Source organism: Schistocerca cancellata, chromosome 4 (assembly GCF_023864275.1).
Source record: "Schistocerca cancellata isolate TAMUIC-IGC-003103 chromosome 4, iqSchCanc2.1, whole genome shotgun sequence".
NCBI lineage: Eukaryota > Metazoa > Arthropoda > Insecta > Orthoptera > Acrididae > Schistocerca > Schistocerca cancellata.
In genome coordinates, this window is record NC_064629.1 from 656787539 (window position 1) to 656808720 (window position 21182).

Consider the following 21182-nt stretch of genomic DNA (forward strand, 5'->3'; position numbering starts at 1 on the left):
GACTATACATGTGAATATTTGTGTTGTGGTTTAGGTCTATATGTTTACGGTGTCTTGCGATGGTCTACAGGGCGGGAACAATAAAACTGGACCAGCAAATATTTCATGTATCTTAAGATAGGCAATCCAAGTTACATGATCGCCTCCTGGGGTAGATGATGTAAGTTGGATTGCCTTTCTTTAAAGTGCATGAAATATTTTCCGGGCCAATTTTATTTAGCCTGCCCTGTGTGTAAAAGTTATGTAATACGTGATAAAGCTATAAGGTAGGTAGTTTAAAGTGTAGAAACTAATTTCCGTATTGGTCAATTTCTTTTTGAATTTCGTTTGTAAACAATTAGGGTTATGACCTCTCACTTCCAAAAGTAGCACATAGCTGCTGAGAGAGAACAAACGCATGAATACAATTTAGAGCCAAGGCGAAGAGATCGACTGCTGTTCGATTACATTACTGGCGACAAATCACTGGAGACAGTAATTAGCGTAAAATATCGAGGAGTAGCCATGAGGAGCGACCTAATGTGGAATGACCACATAAAACGAATTTTAGGAAAAGCGGATAGCAGGTCGAGATTCACTAGAAAAATCTTACGGAAATTTAATTTATCCACGAAAGGAATAACTTGCAAAACAACTGTTAGACCAATTCATGAGAGTTGCTCATCGTCTAGCAATCTTAAAAGGTTGGGTTAATGGAAGAGATAGAAAGTGTCCAACGAAAAGCGAAGTGTTTTGTTATGGTATCGGGTAACTGGCGCGAGAGTGTTACGGAGATGCTCAACAAACTTCAAGCAGACTCTGCAAGAGAGGCATTGTGCATCACGGTGGGGTTTACTGTTGAAATTCCGAGAGAGAACGGTCTGGGAAGAATTGAGCAACATATTACCTTCTCCCACTTTCGTACCGCAGAATGACCACAACGAGAACAGCAAAGAAATTAGAGCTCAATACAGAAGTTTACTGACAATAATTAGAAATAGAAATAGTGTCTGACAAATCAAAATATCTTCATCCAAGCTTGAACTGTTGAATTAATACTTCTTGTTTCTACGTATTCTTTAGCTAGTTATTATATGCGTGAATTGCGAGTTATAATCATCACAAAATCTTCAAAGCACCGTCATTTTAATTGCTTGTTGACTATCTTTATTTATCACCTCTCTTAGTCACATTTCAAGTTTTTCACATTTCTTTTTGACCACATATTAAAGACGAGAACTCTTTCTTTGAATACATTTATTAATTTATGAGCATGTATGTGCCTTAAATACAATGTTAACTTACCTCGAAGAAGTTGATTGCATAGAACAAAGTTATATAAATTCCTGAAAACTGCTGAACGATAAATAGCACAAACATGATTCCCAATGGCTTGTAGCCAGTGGGTTTCAGGAAGGACTTCATGCGCATGGGGAAGCTTGAAACGGCGAGCGCCCGCATGTCCTGCGATCTAACCATCGCAGCTAGTTGTCTCTTGTGTAGCGATTTCTGGAAAAAAAGGGAAGATCGATTAATTTTGCTGTATTTACCTGTGTCTCCGCAATAATTTTTGTGGAAATATTATTAAGGCGCTAGCTCAGATTGTGACTGGACAGATGCCTTAAGTTTTTTTAGTGTGATTAAAGAAAAGAAAGTTAAGACGATTCAAGCGATTCATTTCATCAGCGATCTTCCAGATTCATACATGCCAGTAACTATTGATGTAGCTAATTGACATATATCAGTACCTTTGCCACGCAATGGAACTAATTTTGAGTACATCATTTTATAAAAATTTTAAACTCTCACTTTTTTATTGTAGGGGATCCAATATTCCGTAAATACGTCTTATGGCTTCCAGAGGGCTCTCGTACTGTGCCCAGAAGAAGTATAATACGAATAAATGTACTGAGCGGGGTAGCGCAGTGGTTGTTAGCACACTGGATTGTGCTCCGTCGCTAATGACCTCGTTGTCGACGGGACGTTAAACTAATCCCCTCCTCCCCCTTTCCTCCACGAATAAATGTAAAGGTAACTGCAAAACATAAGTCTTCTCAGTATTCCCAGAAACACTGAAATTGTTTTGTCTTTTTTTTTTCAGCTCCGGACCTGATATTTTGGGTCTAGCGCTTCGTCGCATTCCACAGGTGCTGAGATGATCTCTTCAGAAGGTCTGCTGAAGCTACTTTAAAGGCTCGCTTTGGGGTTATGTATTGGTTCGTGTTATCTTTCATATGCTGCTTTTATTGATACCATCGCTTTGTTTTGAGAAAAACATGAATTTTCAGAAAGAATTAAAACTTACGAATTACATCATATGAATACCAAACAATTTTTCTATAAATACAGGGTTATTACAAATGATTGAAGCGATTTCACAGCTCTACAATAACTTTATTATTTGAGATATTTTCACAATGTTTTGCACACACATACAAAAACTCAAAAAGTTTTTTTATGCATTCACAAATGCTCGATATGTGCCCCTTTAGTGATTCGGCAGACATCAAGCCGATAATCAAGTTCCTCCCACACTCGGCGCAGCATGTCCCCATCAATGAGTTCGAAAGCATCGTTGATGCGAGCTCGCAGTTCTGGCACGTTTCTTGGTAGAGGAGGTTTAAACACTGAATCTTTCACATAACCCCACAGAAAGAAATCGCATGGGGTAAAGTCGGGAGAGCGTGGAGGCCATGGCATGAATTGCTGATCATGATCTCCACCACGACCAATCCATCGGTTTGTAGCAATTGTAAACGGTAAGGCTTTTGCTTTAGCCTTTTCCGTAAGATTTTCCAAACCATCGGCTGTGGTACGTTTGGCTCCCTGCTTGCTTTATTCGTAGACTTCCGCGGGCTACGCGTGAAACTTGCCCGCACGCGTTCAACCGTTTCTTCGCTGACTGCAGGCCGACCCTTTGATTTCCCCTTACAGAGGCATCCAGAAGCTTTAAACTGCGCATACCATCGCCGAATGGAGGTAGCAGTTGGTGGATCTTTGTTGAACTTCGTCCTGAAGTGTCGTTGCACTGTTATGACTGACTGATGTGAGTGCATTTCAAACACGACATACGCTTTCTCGGCTCCTGTCGCCATTTTGTCTCAGTGCGCTCTCGGACGCTCTGGCGGCAGAAACCTGAAGTGCGGCTTCAGCCGAACAAAACTTTATGAGTTTTTCTACGTATCTGTAGTGTGTCGTGACCATATGTCAATGAATGGAGCTACAGTGAATTTATGAAATCGCTTAAATCATTTGTAATAGCCCTGTATATTCGCATCGAATATTGAAAGCGACAAAAGCGTGACTATTGAAAGGTTACGTTTTACAGACAGACAGTGTTAACTACTATTTAACTGGAATTAAACATGTTGCTCAACCCTGAACTCACGTGCTGTTTCAAAAAGTTTCATCCGATTTTTCAAGACCACTTCTTCAGTATGAAGGAAGACAGAAACTTGGTATGAATTTTAACTTACGTATTGAAACTAAAAGTTCACATTTTTCAACACCACTGTTAATTTGCCGATCCATGTGGTTGCCGGTAGGGGTCTCCTGGTGCAGCTAGGTCGCGACCTCGCTCTTTCATTAGCCAGTGTGTATCGAGTCTAGATGACAAAAGCCGGCACCGAAAGCCGTTTTAGGTTCTCCGTTTCTACAGGTGCCATTCAACTACAGTTGTGCCGCATGGTAGCTGACTGCACCCCCTGCAGATCCAAGAATTCGATGACAGCACCTGCAGGTTCAAGACACTGCGTTTCTGCGACGAAATCAGCGGAGCGTACACCTGAGAGGCTCACTATTGTTTTTCGAACTACGCCTGTCGATAGTTTACTGGCGGTTCTCCGGATATGCCGGTTGTATAGCATGCTACATTACAGGGTAGCGTTGTATTGGTAGGGGGCGTGAACAATTTGATCGCGTGTATGAGATCACAGGAGCTCATTTTGTATCTGTACATATTATAAGTTGAAGTACATCGCCGGGTTTTTCTGTCTTTAGATACGATTTTCATTAACAGATAGACTGATTCATGAGGAAGGTTTGTGTATGGAGGGTGACGCAGCTACGACAAGCTACTCAAGATATATCGATAATGAATAAATATATCGATTTGTGGTTTTCGCCAAGTCATAGCGGATTATAAGGCGAATTTCCTGCCGTTTTCATGTAATTTTTATCGTTTATAGTCGCAGAATTAAGACACTGACTTTGTTTTTTTAAAGGGAACTGTAAATATTTTCTGTGGTGTTTTAATGACGCTTCTACGAGAACTTCAATGACATGACATGTATAGGACTTGATCAAATAGTACCGAATTAACATCATGGCAAATCGCTGTCCCGCCGCCAGGGGAAGAGGTTCCACAAACATCTGCCTTTATACACCGAATATACACTACTGGCCATTAAAATTGATACACCAAGAAAAAAATGCAGATGATAAACGGGTGTTCATTGGACAAATATATTATACTAGAACTGACATGTGATTACATTTTCACGCAATTTGGGTGCATAGATCCTGAGAAATCAGTACCCAGAACAACCACCTCTGGCCGTAATAACGGCCTTGATACGCCTGGGCATTGAGTCAGAGCTTGGATGGCGTGTACAGGTACAGTTGCCCATGCAGCTTCAACACGATACCACAGTTCATCAAGAGTTGTGACTGGCGTATTGTGACGAGCCAGTTGCTCGGCCACCACTGACCATACGTTTTCAGTTGAGAGATCTGGAGAATGTGCTGGCCCGGGCAGCAGTCGAACATTTTCTGTATACAGAAAGGCCCGTACAGGACCTGCAACATACGGTCGTGCATTATCCTGGTGAAATGTAGGGTTTCAGAGACATGTAACAATGGCACCCCATACCATCACGCCGGGTGGTACGCCAGTATGGCGATGACGAATACATGCTTACAATGTGCGTTCACCGAGATGTCGCCAAAATCGGATGCGACCATCATGATGCTGTAAACAGAACCTGGATTCATCCGTAAAAATGACGTTTTGCCATTCGTTCACCCAGGTTCGTCGTTGAGTACACCAACGCAGGCGCTCCTGTCTGTGATGCAGTGTCAGTGGTAACGGTAACCATGGTCTCCGAGCTGATAGTCCATGCTGCTGCGAACGTCGTCTAACTGTTCGTGCAGATGGTTGTTGTCTTGCAAACGTCTCCATCCGTTGACTCAGGGATCGAGACGTGGCTGCACGATCCGTTAAAAGCCATGCGGATAAGATGCCTCTCATCTCGACTGCTAGTGATACAAGGCCGTTGGGATCCACGGCATTCCGTATTACCCTCCTGAACCCACCGATTCCGTATTCTGCTAACAATCATTGGATCTCGACCAACTCGAGCAGCAATGTCGCGATACGTTAAACCGCAATCGCGCTGTGGAGCAATGGAAGAAAATCATTTTGTCGGTTGAGTCTTATTTAACACTGTTTCCAATTTCTGGCGGAGTTAACGTCCCAAGAGTGAAACATGGCGGATGTTCGGTGATGATTTGGGCAGCCATGTTCCATGGGCCCCATTGGTATTACTGCCAAGATTATTGTGATCATTTTGGTGGATCAGGCCCATCTTATGATGCAATTTTTGTTCCCCAGTGGTGATGCTGTTTGCCAGGATGACAGGGGTCCTATTCACACAGCTCAGATCGACCAGCACTAGTTTTGTCACCACAAGGATGAACTGCCGCATCTCCCCTCGACACCACAGTCACCATATTTCAATATTATAGGGCCTTTGTGGTCTGCTTTGGAGAAAACGGTGCGTGATAGCTATCAGCCTCCATCTTCGTATCCACTAATGTATAAGATTCCCTTGAAAACTATATAGGACCTGCTATTGTCCATTCCGTGACGACTGGAAGCTGTTTTGAATGCCAACGGTTTTCCTATACCCTATTATTAATGCTATTATGTTGTGTATTAGGTGTTTCCTTACTTTTGTCCACCCTCTGTACTTTCTGAAGCTTTCTCGTACTTACCGAAAAGAAGGCTGTCTTTACAATTTACGGGAGAATCGTAATACAATTCGAGGCCACAGGTGACGTAATTTTAATGACACGGTTACTGTCGGCGAAAGGTCGTGAGGATTTTTTTTTAACAATCTAGCAGTCGCTCTAGTTGTTATTTACCCCAGTTGAGTGTAACAACACTCCATTTACTACAATAGCTGGTGTACCTATATTATAACCTAGTGTATGTTTCCTTCCTGCGGAGTCTCGTCAAGGACAAGTTTTGCACCACTCCACTTCCAGCGACACTGTCGGAAATGAGAAGGCAGATTACTACAGTCATTGAGGACATTCGTCAGACGTGCTTGAAAGACTGCCGCAGCCATTTCGACGCCATTGTCATATGGTTTTTAACCTTAGGCGGGAAGAAATTGCAGAAGTTTTTCGCTACTATAACCTCAACTGCACTGCTCATAACAAGGCAAGCTACCAACTATTTATTTGTTATACTTGCCAAAGGACAGCCAGACTGATTTCAACCCATACCGTGAACGAGCGTGTTTTTGGTCAGTATAGAGATATTCATGTCTAAAGGTTATGACTATGTTATTTCAAGTACCAGATTCATTTTTTTTTAAAAATCCCGCATCAAAATTTATCAGTTCTGAATGTAACAGCAGCAACAATAATTTCTGTGTTTTAGTCAATTCATTGAGACAGAGCATTACACGTCTTTCATCGGTTGGTTGGCTGCAGTGCGTGGGTAAAATCTGTTTGCATAAAATCATTTATTAAAATTTTAAGAGTATATTAACTTTTTTATATGACAAATATTAACTTTAATTGTTTTTAATAGATCTGATGTAACGAAGGGATGTCGATAAATATCTTGTCTGTTTGGTTCTGGTTCTCCAACGCAAATTCCATCATTAATAAAACATAAATGAAAATACTATTCCAAGTTGAATGTACAGAGTTTATTATCAAAATTATTTCCATCAGAACGCGGCGATCGTAAATACAAAGTAGTAGAGTTGAATTTCAGGAGGAATTGCTCAAGGTGAGTTTAGTCAAGTTTCCTGTTCCAATGATGAATGCAATCACTATGTTTAGTGAAAAACAGAAATTATCAAAACGATAATTGATGGTAAGCAATGAAGTGCGGCGAATACTTTGCTGCTAAACACAACGACCCAGTAGTTTGCCTACTAAACGCTTAAGAAAAAGTTCGGTAACTAAATTCAGTCAGGTCAAAGAGGGCATTATAGCGTAACATAGTGTTAAAAGTGTTGGTATTGTTGCTTGTATTCGAGAGTTCCGAATTTAGACGCTACGGACTAAGTCCTAGCAAGGTCACGCTGCTCCACAGGCGCTACCAGATTCGTAACCAGACGCAAAAAGAATACTTAAAAAACGGCGACAGGGTCGGTATAATATTGATAACTCGCTGGAAATGAAAGGAAGTGTGACAGCATGTTGACAGAGGTCTCTCAGTCGAGCACAGAAAGCTGGGCGTAATACGGCGTGATGTCAGCGTAAGTACAGCGTCAAATGGGGCTGGCTCCGCTTCATGAGACCGTTGAAGGAACTGGAAAAAGACTGTGTGTGTCAATTAGCGAGCAGTAACGGTGCATTGTAGTGGTGCTTTTCATTACAACATGACCAGGAGACATTTGTCTGACTTCTCACGGAGAAGAATCATCGGGAAACTGGGAGAAGGACGAAGTGCGCCGAGTGTAGCCCAGGAGTTTGGTGTTGCGCTACCTTGTTGAAGAGGCAGGAAGGAACTTAGTTGAAGCAGCGAATGCAATTGCAGCCACATTTAACAGCACTGCGAGGCACGCGAACTCGTGCTCCACAGTGGCACGGCGACTGCATGGGGTTGGTGTTTTTGCCGGACGATCAGTACAGTGTGTTCCGTTGACACATGCAGATCGGCGGCACCGTTTGCGATGGTGCCAAGAGCATAGAGACTGGTCCAGCGAAGTGTGCTATCACGTGCGGTTCTTGAATGAGAGCAGATTCAGTCTGAGTAGTTATTCTGGACGTCCCCTCATATGGCGAAAGGTGGGAACACGTAATGCACCCAGGAACATTGTCGAAGGTGATCGTTTTGGTGATCCAGTTGTGTGGGGAGGCAAAATGTTGCTTGGGCGTATTGACTTCCACATCTTTGAACGCAGTACAATCACCAGACATCGTTATTATGACACTATACTCCTACCCCAAGTGTGTTTTCTCATGGGTGCACTAGGTCCTGACTTCATTTTTATGGACGATAATGCACCACCGCATGGAACAGCGCAGGTGGAGGAGTTCTTGGAACAAGAGGATATTCAGCGAATAGACTGGGCTGCCTATTCCGCCGACTTAAATCCCATAGAGTACGTGTGGGATTTATTGGAGGTGACGTATTGCAGCACGTGCAGATGCATCAATGAGTGTCCAGCGGTTGTCAAGCGCGTTGCTGGAGAAATGGAACTCCTTACCAACATTGTGGCCAGCATGGGAGGATATTGAAAAGCATGAATTGCCGCCTACGGTGATCACACATCCAATGAAGGACCATGTCCCACCTTTTCTAATGTACAGCGGATCATCATAGATCGCGGCGACTTCACTGTAACTATACTGCTGGCCATTAAAATTGCTACACCAAGAAGAAATGCAAATGATAAACGGGTATTCATTGGACAAATATATTATACTAGAATTGACATGTGATTACATTTTCACGCAATTTGGGTGCATAGATCCTGAGGAATCAGTATCCAGAATAACCACCTCTGGCCGTAATAACGGCCCTGATACGTCTGGACATTGAGTCAAACAGCGCTTGGATGGCGTGTACAGGTACAGCTACCCATGCAGCCTCAACACGATACCATAGTTCATCAAGTGTAGTGACTGGTGTATTGTGACGATCCAGTTGCTCGGCCACCATTGACGAGACGTTTTCAATTGGTGACAGATCTGGAGAATGTGCTGGCCAGGGCAGCAGTCGAACATTTTCTGTATCCAGAAAAGACCGTACAGGACCTGCAACATGCGGTCGTACATTATCCTGCTGAAGTGTAATGTTTCGCAGGGATCGAATGAAGGGCAGAGCCACGGGTCGTAACACATCTGAAATGTAACGTCCATTGTTCAAAGTGCCGTCAATGCGAACAAGAGGTGACCGAGACGTGTAACCAATGGCAGCCCATACCATCACGCCGGGTGATATGCCAGTATGGCGATGACGAATACACGCTTCCAAAGTGCGTTCACCGCGATGTCGCCAAGCACGGATGCAACCATCATGATGCTGTAAACAGAACCTCAATTCATCCGAAAAAATGACGTTTTGCCATTCGTGCACCCAGGTTCGTCGTTGAGTACACCATCGCAGGCGCTCCAGTCTGTGATGCAGCGTCAAGGGTAACAGTAGCCATGGTCTCCGAGCTGATAGTCCATGCTGCTGCAAACGTCGTCGAACTGTTCGTGCAGATGGTTGTTGTCTTGCAAACGTCTCCATCTGTTGACTCAGGGATCGAGACGTGGCTGCACGATCCGTTACAGCGATGCGGATAAGATGCCGGTCATCTCGACTGCTAGTGATTCGAGGCCGTTGGGATCCAGCACGGCGTTCCGTATTACCTTCCTGAACCCACCGATTCCATATTCTGCTAACAGTCATTGGATCTCGACCAACGCGAGCAGCAATGTCGCGATACGATAAACCGCAACCGTGATAGGCTACAATCCGACCTTTATCAAAGTCGGAAACGTGATGGTACACATTTCTCCTCCTTACACGAGGTATCACAACAACGTTTCACCAGGCAACGCCGGTCAACTGCTGTTTGTGTATGAGAAATCGGTTGGAAACTTTCCTCACGTCAGCACGTTGTAGGTGTCGCCACCGGCGCCAACCCTGTGTGAATACTCTGAAAAGCTGATCATTTGCATATCACAGCATCTTCTTCCAGTCGGTTAAATTTCGCGTCTGTAGCACGTCATCTTCGTGGTGTAGCAATTTTAATGGGCAGTAGTGTAATTTCTTGGAGCAAAAGTATCGCTTCCGTTCGTCTCATTGGGTATTTCTTTCAGTTTCCTTCTGTACTATAGTGCAGCAGTTCTTTCTATATATTGTCAAAGGTTTATCGTGCTATGTTTCGTGGCAGTGGAACATCATAGAAAAGTACTTTCGGCCATAATTTTCCACACTAGTGCGTGTTCAACGTTTATTCACTGACATCTATATTGACTGTCTTCCAGGGCTGCTTAGAGACAAGGCTCAGGCCTCATATGAAGTTCTGCATCTCATCTGAAGAAGATTATAGAAAGAAGAGGAATAGCATTCTAAGAGCTCCTATCTCTGCAAGGAGTGTATGACAGTCTTTAATTGACAGTGTAATCAAGTTCTTTATGCGTGAGAGCTGCTTCGAAGATACCAGGTCAAAAATATTTAAATACTCAGAGCATGCTATAAGTTAAAATTAAAGCAATTACTTTAATTTGTAAACGATCGCTGGCCACGCAGCCATGATGAAAACTTTAAGCATGTTATAAGAATAAAACACAGCTCTGCGTTTGACCATTTCTCAGCCTTCGATCCCGTCTGGAAAATGAACTAAAAGTAGCAACCAAAAGAGCCATTTCTTTAATCTTAGCATCTAAAATGGTTAAAAGTAGCACAAGAGATTCAATTCAATGGCAAGTACTGAACTTACGTTTTTGCCACCGAACCATTTGAGCGATGCCTCTGCTTCGTCAACTCTTCCTCTTGCAATGAGCCAGACTGGGCTCTCGGGAATGCACGTCCATATGAGAATTATTGGTACAATTATGTATATCATACTCAGCCAGGAACAGGTTCGCCAATGTAGCAATGCTCCTTCGCCGTAGATTATAAGCATTCCTAAAAAAAAAAAGAGCGAACAACGTTTCTTTCTGTTTTACAAGAAATATGTCCGACACATAAGATTTCACAATTTTTGGAGGAGGCCAATATATTTCTGCATTCAAAATAACTCGGAAACTGATTAGAATAAAATGAAATTACAAATTTATAGAAACTCTGAAAGTAATGTGTATTGATGAACCATGACATCATATCCTTGCAGCTGTCATTTTGACCAAGTCAAGTTGGCAGGAAATATCATTTTGATTTACTTGTGAGCTGTGTACCAGTGAACATGCAGTGAATGGAGACTGACATTGCAAGTCTGATTCAGACACAATGCACAAAACGTGACATCAACATTCACTAACAAATCTTAGAGGTCAAAAGTCGTCTATTCGTTTTGATCTAAACTAATCCAGATAGGCGCTACCTTTTCCGATTATATCCTCAACCAGTTTTGATTGTCTAATTCGCCATTACTTTAGTAGACCCACCTTTTCCCATATAACTACAGAATTTCTTTTCTCCGTGCACTTGAAATGGGACTGGGAGGAGGCTAGTAATTTACTTACTTTTTGCATACTACATTCGTTTACCGGGCGTACAATGTCATACGTTTCTGGTAGCATACATTCTTTACTAAGATGGCCCAATAGAGGGATGCTACGAATATGGTACGAACATACGTAGACGCAGTTCACATCAAATAATCGGTTTTATTAATGGTGAGGAATACACGAGAATCTATTACTTTATCTCTTGATAAGCAAGATTTTTGACCATTCTGGGGATTTCGTAGGGTATGGAAATGTGTGACAAGGTTGAATATTCACAAGTCAAGTTCACTGCCGACCGGGGTGGCCGAGCGGTTCTAGGCGCTACAGTTTGGAACCGCGCGACCGCTACGGTCGCAGGTTCGAATCCTGCCTCGGGCGTGGATGTGTGTGATGTCCTTAGGTTAGTTAGATTTAAGTAGTTCTAAGTTCTAGGGGACTGATGACCTCAGAGGTTAAGTCCCATAGTGCTCAGAGCCATTTAAGAGTTCATTATAATAATACGAATACCATCACAAAGTATACACAACGTTATTGCATCCATATAAAAAGAAAAATGGTCCCTCGACACATGTAGTGATTACACTCAGTCAAGATTGAGTGGGAACGTTGGAATACGTGAATTGGGAGTGTATTTGAAACTAGGAAATGTCACAAAAGGAAAAATAACTCGGTTTTCCATTTGCGCTATTAAGTGCTCAAAGAGGTTCTAAGGGCTTTATGATCTCATCCCAATGCCATACAACCATACAGGCAAAGACAGAGGGATTGAACTACAGCGGGATAGAATCAGAGATCACAGCTTTCCCACAGAAGTCAATAAATTCAATAACTTCGTTTAAATCTCTTTTCCACCACACGAACAGGAGTTCATACTGTATAGAATACCAGGTGTAAAAGTATGAAACCGGAATTCGGTTGCAATAATTACACTCTGTTGTTTGAAACTGATAAAGAATATTTTATTCAAAATAATCTCCATTGTTATTTATACATTTCTCCCACATCTCCGGCAGGCTATGAATAAACAGTTCTTCTTTTGAAGCGAACCAGTCAGCGAGCCATTTTCGTTCATTTTCATGCGAATTGAAGTGTTGTTCAGTGAGAGTGTGTCCCAGTGATGCAAATAGATGATAATCGGACGGAGCGAAGTCTGGAGAACAAGCCGCATGCCCTAGTATTTCCCAAATAAACGCCTCGATCGTTTCGCTGATTCGTTTTGCTGTGTGTGATGGGGCGTTATCATGGAGCAATATGACTGTGTTGCCTTTTTCGATATTCCGGTCGTTTTTCACGTAATGCTCGATTTAAATAGATAATTTGCTGTTAACGGTTTCACCAGGTTTTAGCAGCTCATAATAGACGACACCCTTATGATCCCACCAAACACAGAGCATTGTCTTCTTTCCAAAGCGGTTTGATCTTGCAGTGGATGTCGATGGTTTGCCTCGATTCACCCACAATTTACGACGCTTAGGATTCTCAAAATATATCCATTTTTCGTCACCTGTCACTATTCGGTGGAGAAAGGACTTTCTTTTGTATCTGGCGAGCCAGCCGGAGTGGCCGTGCGGTTCTAGGCGCTACAGTGGTTCTAGGCGCTACAGTCTGGAATCGAGCGACCGCTACGGACGCAGGTTCGAATCCTGCCTCGGGCATGGATGTGTATGATGTCCTTAGGTTAGTTAGGTTTAATTAGTTCTAAGTTCTAGGCGACTGATGACCTCAGAAGTTAAGTCGCATAGTGCTCAGAGCCATTTGTATCTGGCGAGCAGTATTTCACAAGTGGTCTTTCGATTTGCTCGCTGTCTGTCATTCAGTTCACACAGAACCCATTTTCTGCACCTTTCCCATAGCTTTCAACCGCAGCCTAGCGACTTTCTGCGCCACATTCAATTGTTCCGCGAGTTCCTGTTGAGTTTGAGTATCATCTTCATCCAATAAGGCCACGAGTTCGTGGTGGTTTTTCCACGCTCGTCGTTTCTCACGTCAAAATCACCACGTTTGAATTTCTTGAATCACTCTAAACACCGTGTTTTTCCCAAGAGCAAGTTCGTCGAAAGCTTCGACAAGCATTCGATGCGATTCTGCAGCAGTTTTCTTCAAATGACAACAGAAAACCAATGCTGTCTGCAAATCGTAGTTCGTAGGCACAAAACTAGACGTGTTTAAAACGCGATCTCACAGACCCTACACTGACGGCTACCACCATCTATAGGGAAATTCCGGTTTCATATTTGTACACCTGGTACTTTGGTCTATTCACTGGTGGTGCCTCTAACCACGAAACAGTTACTTTCATTACATGTGGTAATTTCGCAGCACAAAGGTTCAAACCTCAATGCATGGGCAACGATTACAAAACCCGAAATAAAAGTAATGGAAGCACACGCAAGAACCAAGAATTGATATCTGATGGCGATTACACAATTAAACAGTTACACACTTCATTAAACATGAGTATGACACTGAAATTGATCACTCTAGAGTATTAACTTATCTAAGCGCTGAAAATGATCCAGTGGCAAATGATGTTCGTGAGTTGGGAGATATTAATTCCTACGGGCATGCCAAGAGATTCAAGTTACCAGCGACAGGTGTTGAAAGCACGTGGTTACGTCCAATCTGAACAAAAGTCAATGTTAAGCTCACTCACTGCACAATAAATGCATAGGAATTACACCACGAATGAAACAAAAAAAAAAAAAAAAAGTATCCGAATGTGCATTTGAAATAGCTGAAATATTGCCTAACACAGAATAACCGTTAAAGATGACACACTCAAATGAAGTCATACCACGCTATGTTCCGGAGAACAAGATTCGCAGCTCGACAACAAATCGCAGAGCAACTAAAAAAGCTCTGGCCAAAGACCTTTGCCTCTAGGACAAGTTTTTTTCAGCAGGGTGGGGGCGGTCCTCTAGCCAATTATGCGGACGAAAAAAAGCCAGAAAGTTCAGGATCGATTGGTAACTAGTTTGCCAGGATCGATTGGTAACTACAAAAAGTTGGCACTCCCGTGCATGAGAGAAAAGAAACACTCTGTCCCACAACTGGCATATTTGAAAACTCATTCACTATGTTTACATGCGGCTCCCAAAACAGGGTTTCGTAAACCGATTTTAAGCTACCATTTCTGGTAGGCCATGTGAACATTCCCGAATCTATTGTGGGAATCCGTTTATAGGTGCTGGTTTTCCACCTACACAATCGATTTTTGTTCCCACGTAAACGTACAACCGTTTTTGAACGTGCTTGGGTTGTCCAGGTTGCGCTATTTTTTCGAAGTATACGGCTAATATGGAGATAGTGACTTATTGTGCAGTGAAGGAAAGTAGAAATATTAGACTGAGCATGAATCTATCTCTAATGTTTCATTGAAGAGAAACAGCGATTATGCTGACTAAATCAGACGCTGGAACAGCTGTTTCCCAGACGCCGTATTTAACTAAGCTAGCAAATCCGCTTCAGACCTTCACATGTAAACATCACAGCGAAAAACTGTTTCAGAAATTTGGTTTCGTCTTTCGGAAGATGTGGCACATGTAAACGTAGTGATTCACTCATACATTTGCTCTTACAGATTCCATTTAGGGGAAATGTGATGAAGCAAACAGATTTGCATATTCACTTTCCAAAAACTTCATAAAATAGCACAGAAAACAAGTGTGTAACTCATAAACGTAATACCAACGAAGATAAATGGAAAACATGGAATAGGGCTAAAATAGACCCCTTTCAAGGTGTAGGGGAATATGCCAGCAAGCGAATCAGTGACTGCTTGTAATTGCAGTTTAGGGAGTATATTCACAATGAAAATCGAAACGGTCGACTGTCAAAAAAATATGGAAACAGTTGATGTGACAACCGAAGACTTTATACGGTAACGTCGTCTGGATTTTGGCAATTCCTATATGGAACCGTCATTGTCACAGGAGGCGAATATCTACGATAAATGTATATGATACCTGGTCCCTAACTCCGATAAGTACTTGGAAGCAATCGCAAAAGTAGCGGTTGGTACGGCCTTGCGTATCAACACTACTGGCCATTAAAATTGCTGCACCTCGAAGATGTGCTACAGACGCGAAATTTAACCGACGGGAAGAAGATGCTGTGATATGCAAATGATTAGATTTCAGAGCATTCACACAAGGTTGGCGCCGGTGGCGACACCTACGACGTGCTGACATGAGGAAAATTTCCAACCCATTTCTCATACACAAAGAGCAGTTGACAGGCGTTGCCTGGTGAAACGTTGTTGTGATACCTCGTGCAAGGAGGAGAAATGCGTACCATCACGTTTCCGACGTTGATAAAGGTCGGATTGTAGCCTAGCGCGATTGCGGTTTATCATATCGCGACATTTCTGCTCGCGTTGGTCGAGTTCCAATGACTATTAGTAGAATATAGAATCGGTGGGTTCAGGAGGGTAATACGGAACGCCGTGGTGGATCCCAATGGCCTCGTATCACTAGCAGTCGAGATGACAGGCATCTTATCGGCATGGCTGTAACGGAACGTGCAGCCACATCTCGATCCCTGAGTCAACTGATGGGGACGTTTGCAAGACAACAACCATCTGCACGAACAGTTCGACGACGTTTGCAGCAGCATGGACTATCAGCTCGGAGACCATGGCTGCGGTTACCCTTCACACTGCATCACAGACAGGAGTGCGTGCGATGGTGTACTCAACGACGAATCTCGAAGCACAAATGGCAAAACGTCATTTTTTCAGATGAAATCAGGTTCTGTTTACAGCATCATGATGGTCTCATCCGTGTTTGGCGACATCGCGGTGAACGCACATTGGAAGTGTGTATTCGTTCAAATGGTTCAAATGGCTCTGAGCAGTATGGGACTTAACATCTATGGTCATCAGTCCCCTAGAACTTAGAACTACTTAAACCTAACTAACCTAAGGACATCACACAACACCCAGTCATCACGAGGCAGAGAAAATCCCTGACCCCGCCGGGAATCGAACCCGGGAACCCGGGCGTGGGAAGCGAGAACGCTACCGTGCGACCACGAGCTGCGGACTGTGTTTTCGTCATCGCCATACTGGCGTATCACCCGGCGTGATGGTATGGGCTGCCATTGGTTACACGTGTCGGTAACCTCTTGTTCACATTGACGGCACTTTGAACAGTGGACGTTACATTTCAGATGTGTTACGACCCATGGCTCTACCCTTCATTCGATCCCTGCGAAACCCTATATTTCAGCAGGATAATGCACGACCGCATGTTGCAGGTCCTGCACGGGCCTTTCTGGATACAAAAAAATGTTTGACTGCTGCACTAGCCAGCACATTCTCCAGATCTGTCACCATCTGAAAACGTCTAGTCAATGGTGGGCGAGCAGCTGGCTCGTCACAAGACGCCAGTCACTACTCTTGATGAACTGTGGTATCGTGTTGAAGCTGCATGGGCAGCTGTACCTGTACACGCCATCCGAGCTCTGTTTGACTCAATGCCCAGGCGTATCAAGGCCGTTATTACGGCCAGAGGTGGTTGTTCTGGGTACTGATTTCTCAGGATCTATGCACCCAAACTGCATGAAAATGTAATCACATGTCAGTTCTGGTAATAGATTTGTCCAATAAATACCCGTTTATCATCTGCATTTCTTCTTGGTGTAGCAATGTCAATGGCCAATAGTGTATACTGCAACATAAAGACAAGTCGATGAACGTTTTTACCAATAGCCTCGAAAAGTACATGACCGATTTACTTCTTCTGGCTATAAAATCCTATTTTTCAATATAATCTCCGTTCAATGCGAGCGCCGCCTTTTTGGGAAGGCCTGTGTGCCCCATGGTACCACTCTATTGGTCGACGTCGGACTCAACGTCTTGCCGCATCAATAACCGCCCTCATCATCCACATACTGCTTCCCGCGGAGTGCATTCTTCATTGGGCCAAACAGATGGAAGTCGGAAGGTGCGAGATCCAGGCTCTAGGGCGGATGAGCAATAACAGTCCATTCAAGTTTTGTGAGCTCCTCTCGGGTGCGCAGACTCGGGTGACACCTTGCGTTGTTATTGAGAAGGAGAAGTTCGTTTGCATTTTTGTGGCTGCGAACACGCTCAAGTCGTTTCTTCACACCCGAGGATAGCGCAATACACCTCAGAGTTAATCGTTGCACCATGACGGAAGACATCAAACAGAATAACCCCTTCAGAGCCCCAGAGACCGTCACCATGACGTTACCGGCTCAGGGTGCGGCTTTGAAGTTTTTCTTCGGAGGAGAGGTGGTGTGGTGTCACTCCATGGATTGCCCTTTTGTTCCCGGTTCTAAGTGAGGAACCCATGTTGCATCGCCTGTGACGATGTTCGGCAAAAGATCGTCACGATCAGCCTCGTAACGAGCAAGCAATTTCGTACAGATGGTTCTTCGTTGCTCCTTATGGTCTTCTGTTAGACGGCGAGGAACTCAGCGGGCATACACCTTTCAGAACTCCAACTGTTGGACGACTGTGTTCACACTACCAACAGCGACGTCCAGTTGAGCAGCGAGGTGTTTGACTGTGGTCAGTCGATCACCTCGAATGAGTGTGTCCGCACGTTCCAACACTGTGGGAGTCACAGCTGTGTGCGACTGGCCAGCACACGGGAGATCGGACAGGTTTGAGCGACCTTGTTGCGATGATGACAAGGCGCCTCGCACAACGACTCACTGTGCTTTTGTTCACTGCCAAGCTTCCGTAGACATTCTGCTAGCGCCTATGAATATCTGCGATGCTCTGGTTTTCCGCCAAAAGACAGTCAGTGACAGCCCTCTGCTTGCAACGCATCTCCTTTACAGATCCCATTTTCTAGACAAGTATTGCGCCGCCACCTACCGGAACTTCATGAAACTGTAGGGACTGAAGCGGGAATGTTGGACGATGTCCCACAACAGATTCCACATTTTTTCAACCGAAATTGGCAGAGAAAAAAATTTATTGAATGCCCCTCTTTGTTACCAACGAGCTCGAAAAGTTCTTGACTGATTTACCTCAAATTTTTACACAATACTGTAATAAACATTCATAAGACGTTGGCTATGTATTTTTTTAAACGACAATGTACAGGTTTTCCGTTAAACCCGACTGAGAGAAAGAAAATACTGTGCTGTTCTGTGAAAATGCGTGGTTTTTATTTCTTTCTTGCAGTAAGTCTCTACTACGGTAGAAGGGCATGTAAACCATTAGACAAATTGTTTCTCCTATGTGTATTGTTTCTCCTCATACAGTAATTCACACAAAAATAGTATACACAACAATGTGCTGTACTGTTTCCTTCCTCGCCATCGGTTTTATAGAAAATAGGAATGTTGTATTTATGGCTTAGCGGCTTACAATTGGAATACTACTACAGAATCTGAATTGTTCAAATCTTTGTAACCCTATCTATTCACAGAATAAAAACATTTAAACTATGTGAAATACAGTCACCGAAACTACTATCCTCCCAGATACATCAGTTAGTGAGGTAGATGTCTGTTATGCTCGTATACCAGTGATACCAAATGATTTACCCATTCATTTTAAGCTACTGCAATTCACAATCAAGATCTCGTTCGCAATAACAGTAAGCAAGGCTCAACGTGAGAGAGAGGGGTAAGAGGACATAGAGTGGGGAGGGAGGAAATAGAAATAGACATGGGGGAAAAGAAGATGGACGGAGAGAGAGGGAGGGTGGGATAGAGAGACGGGGGAGGGAGAGAAGGTGGACAAATATTTAAAGGGAAGGGGATGGAAGAGATGGAGAGCGAGGCACAGGAAAACAAAAGTGCATCATGAAGGAATCCGAATGAGACGAAAAGCGGTAGATTTTAGGAACATGTACAGACAAACACATGATTGTAATTGCAGAAAAAAACTGATGATTTATTCAAGTGAAAGAGGTTCACAGAATGAGCAAGTAAATAATGCATTGGTCCACCTCTAGCCCTTATGCAAGCAATTATTCGCCTATAGTGAAGCTCTTTCTCTTGCATAAATCATTCAATTTCTCTGGAATTGTAAAAATTTGTTTGTCTGTACATGTATGTCAGATATACTGATTTTCTGGTGCGTCGTTTTTTTTTTTTTTTTTTGTCTTACGGTGTATACCCAATTCCCACACATACACTATGCGATCAAAAGTACCCGGACACCCCCAAAAACATACGTTTTTCATATTAGGTGCAGTGTGCTGCCACCTGCTGCCAGGTACTCCGTATCAGCGACGTTAGTAAGCATTAGACACCGTGAGAGAGCAGAATGGGGCGCTCCGCGGAACTCGCGGACTTCGAACGTTGTTTGGTGCTTGGGTGTCACTTGTGTCATACATCTGTACACGAGATTTCCACACTCCTAAACATCCCTAGGTCTACTGTTTCCGATGTGATAGTGAAGTGGAAACGTGAAGGGACAGTTGAAGGGCGTCGTAATGTGTAATAGGCAGACATCTATCCAGACCATCACACAGGAATTCCAAACTGCATCAGGATCCACTGCAAGTACTATGGCAGTTAAGCGGGAGGTGAGGAAACTTGGATTTCATGGTTAAGCAGGTGCTCATAAGCTACACATCACGCCGGTAAATGCCAAACGACGCCTCGCTTTGTGTAAGGAGCGTAAATATTGGACGATTGAACAATGGAAAAACGTTGTGTGGAGTGACGAATCACGGTACACAATGCGGCGATCCGATGACAGGGTGTGGGTATGGCGAATGCCCGGTGAACGTCATCTGCTAGCGTGTGTAGTGCCAACAGTAAAATTCTGAGGCGGTGATATTATGGTGTGGTCGTATTTTTCATTGAGGGGGCTTGCACCCCTTGTTGTTTTGCGTGGCACTGTCACAGTACAAGCCTACATTGATGTTTTAAGCACCTTCTTTATTCCCATTGTTGAAGAGCAATTCGGGAATGGCGGTTGGCATCTTTCAACACGATCGAGCACCTGTTCATAAAACACGACCTGTGGCGGAGTGGTTCCACGACAATAACATCCCTGCAATGGACTGGCCTGCACGGAGTCCTGTCCTGAATCCTAATAGAGCACCTTTGGGATGTTTTGGAACGCTGACTTCGTGCCAGGCCTCACCGACCGACATCGATACCTCTCCTCAGTGGAGCAGTCCGTGAAGAATATGCTGCCATTCCCCAACAAACCTTCCAGCACCTGGATGAACGTATGCCTGCGAGAGCGGAAGCTGTTATCAAGGTTAAGGGTGGGCCAACACCATACTGAAATCCAGCATTACCAATGGAGGGCGCCACGAACTTGTAAGTCATTTTCAGCCAGGTGTCCAGATATTTTTGATCACATAGTGTGTTCAGCGATTCGCTAGTACAATATAAAATAGTCCACTGTTATTCGTAAATGCATTTTCTTTACTGCATTTTTGTTACGTTGCACCTATCTGTGTCTTGTCAATACAATTCAGTTGAGCTTAGTGTGTGCATTAGTGATTCTTTGGTTCTATAACGAAATCACAGCGGCATATATACCCTATTTATTCGCAAATGATTTTCTAGACTTTTTAGTAAAACTAAAAAGGAGTTTCTCCGAACACCAGTATAAAGTGGAGACCAATAACCTTCTGCTGACTAGCATATTGTTTCGAAGCAAGATGTGCCATTAAGAAAAATTCACTCGTCGCCAAGAAAGCTCGTTTTGCCTCCATTTGGTCACACTATTTACTAAGGGATTCAGGTGTGAAATTACGCTTTTTGTCGTTTAGGGTAAACTTGAGTTTTTTCCTTAATAACTACTAATTGTTGAATAGTCGGACGTATGGTTATATCGCATCCCCACT

At 43.5% G+C, this 21182-nt stretch overlaps 1 protein-coding gene across 1 annotated transcript in view; it reads right to left on the reverse strand.

Annotated features, from left to right (window-relative positions):
• Positions 1 to 21182, reverse strand: part of LOC126184466 (facilitated trehalose transporter Tret1-2 homolog) — a 315517-nt gene that overhangs the window by 41188 nt on the left and 253147 nt on the right. The window contains exons 6-7 of the mRNA XM_049926857.1: positions 10659 to 10846; positions 1285 to 1488 (exon numbers count right to left, since the gene is read on the reverse strand). Coding sequence (XP_049782814.1) covers positions 1285 to 1488; positions 10659 to 10846 — 392 coding nt within the window. The remainder of the gene's footprint in view (positions 1 to 1284; positions 1489 to 10658; positions 10847 to 21182) is intronic.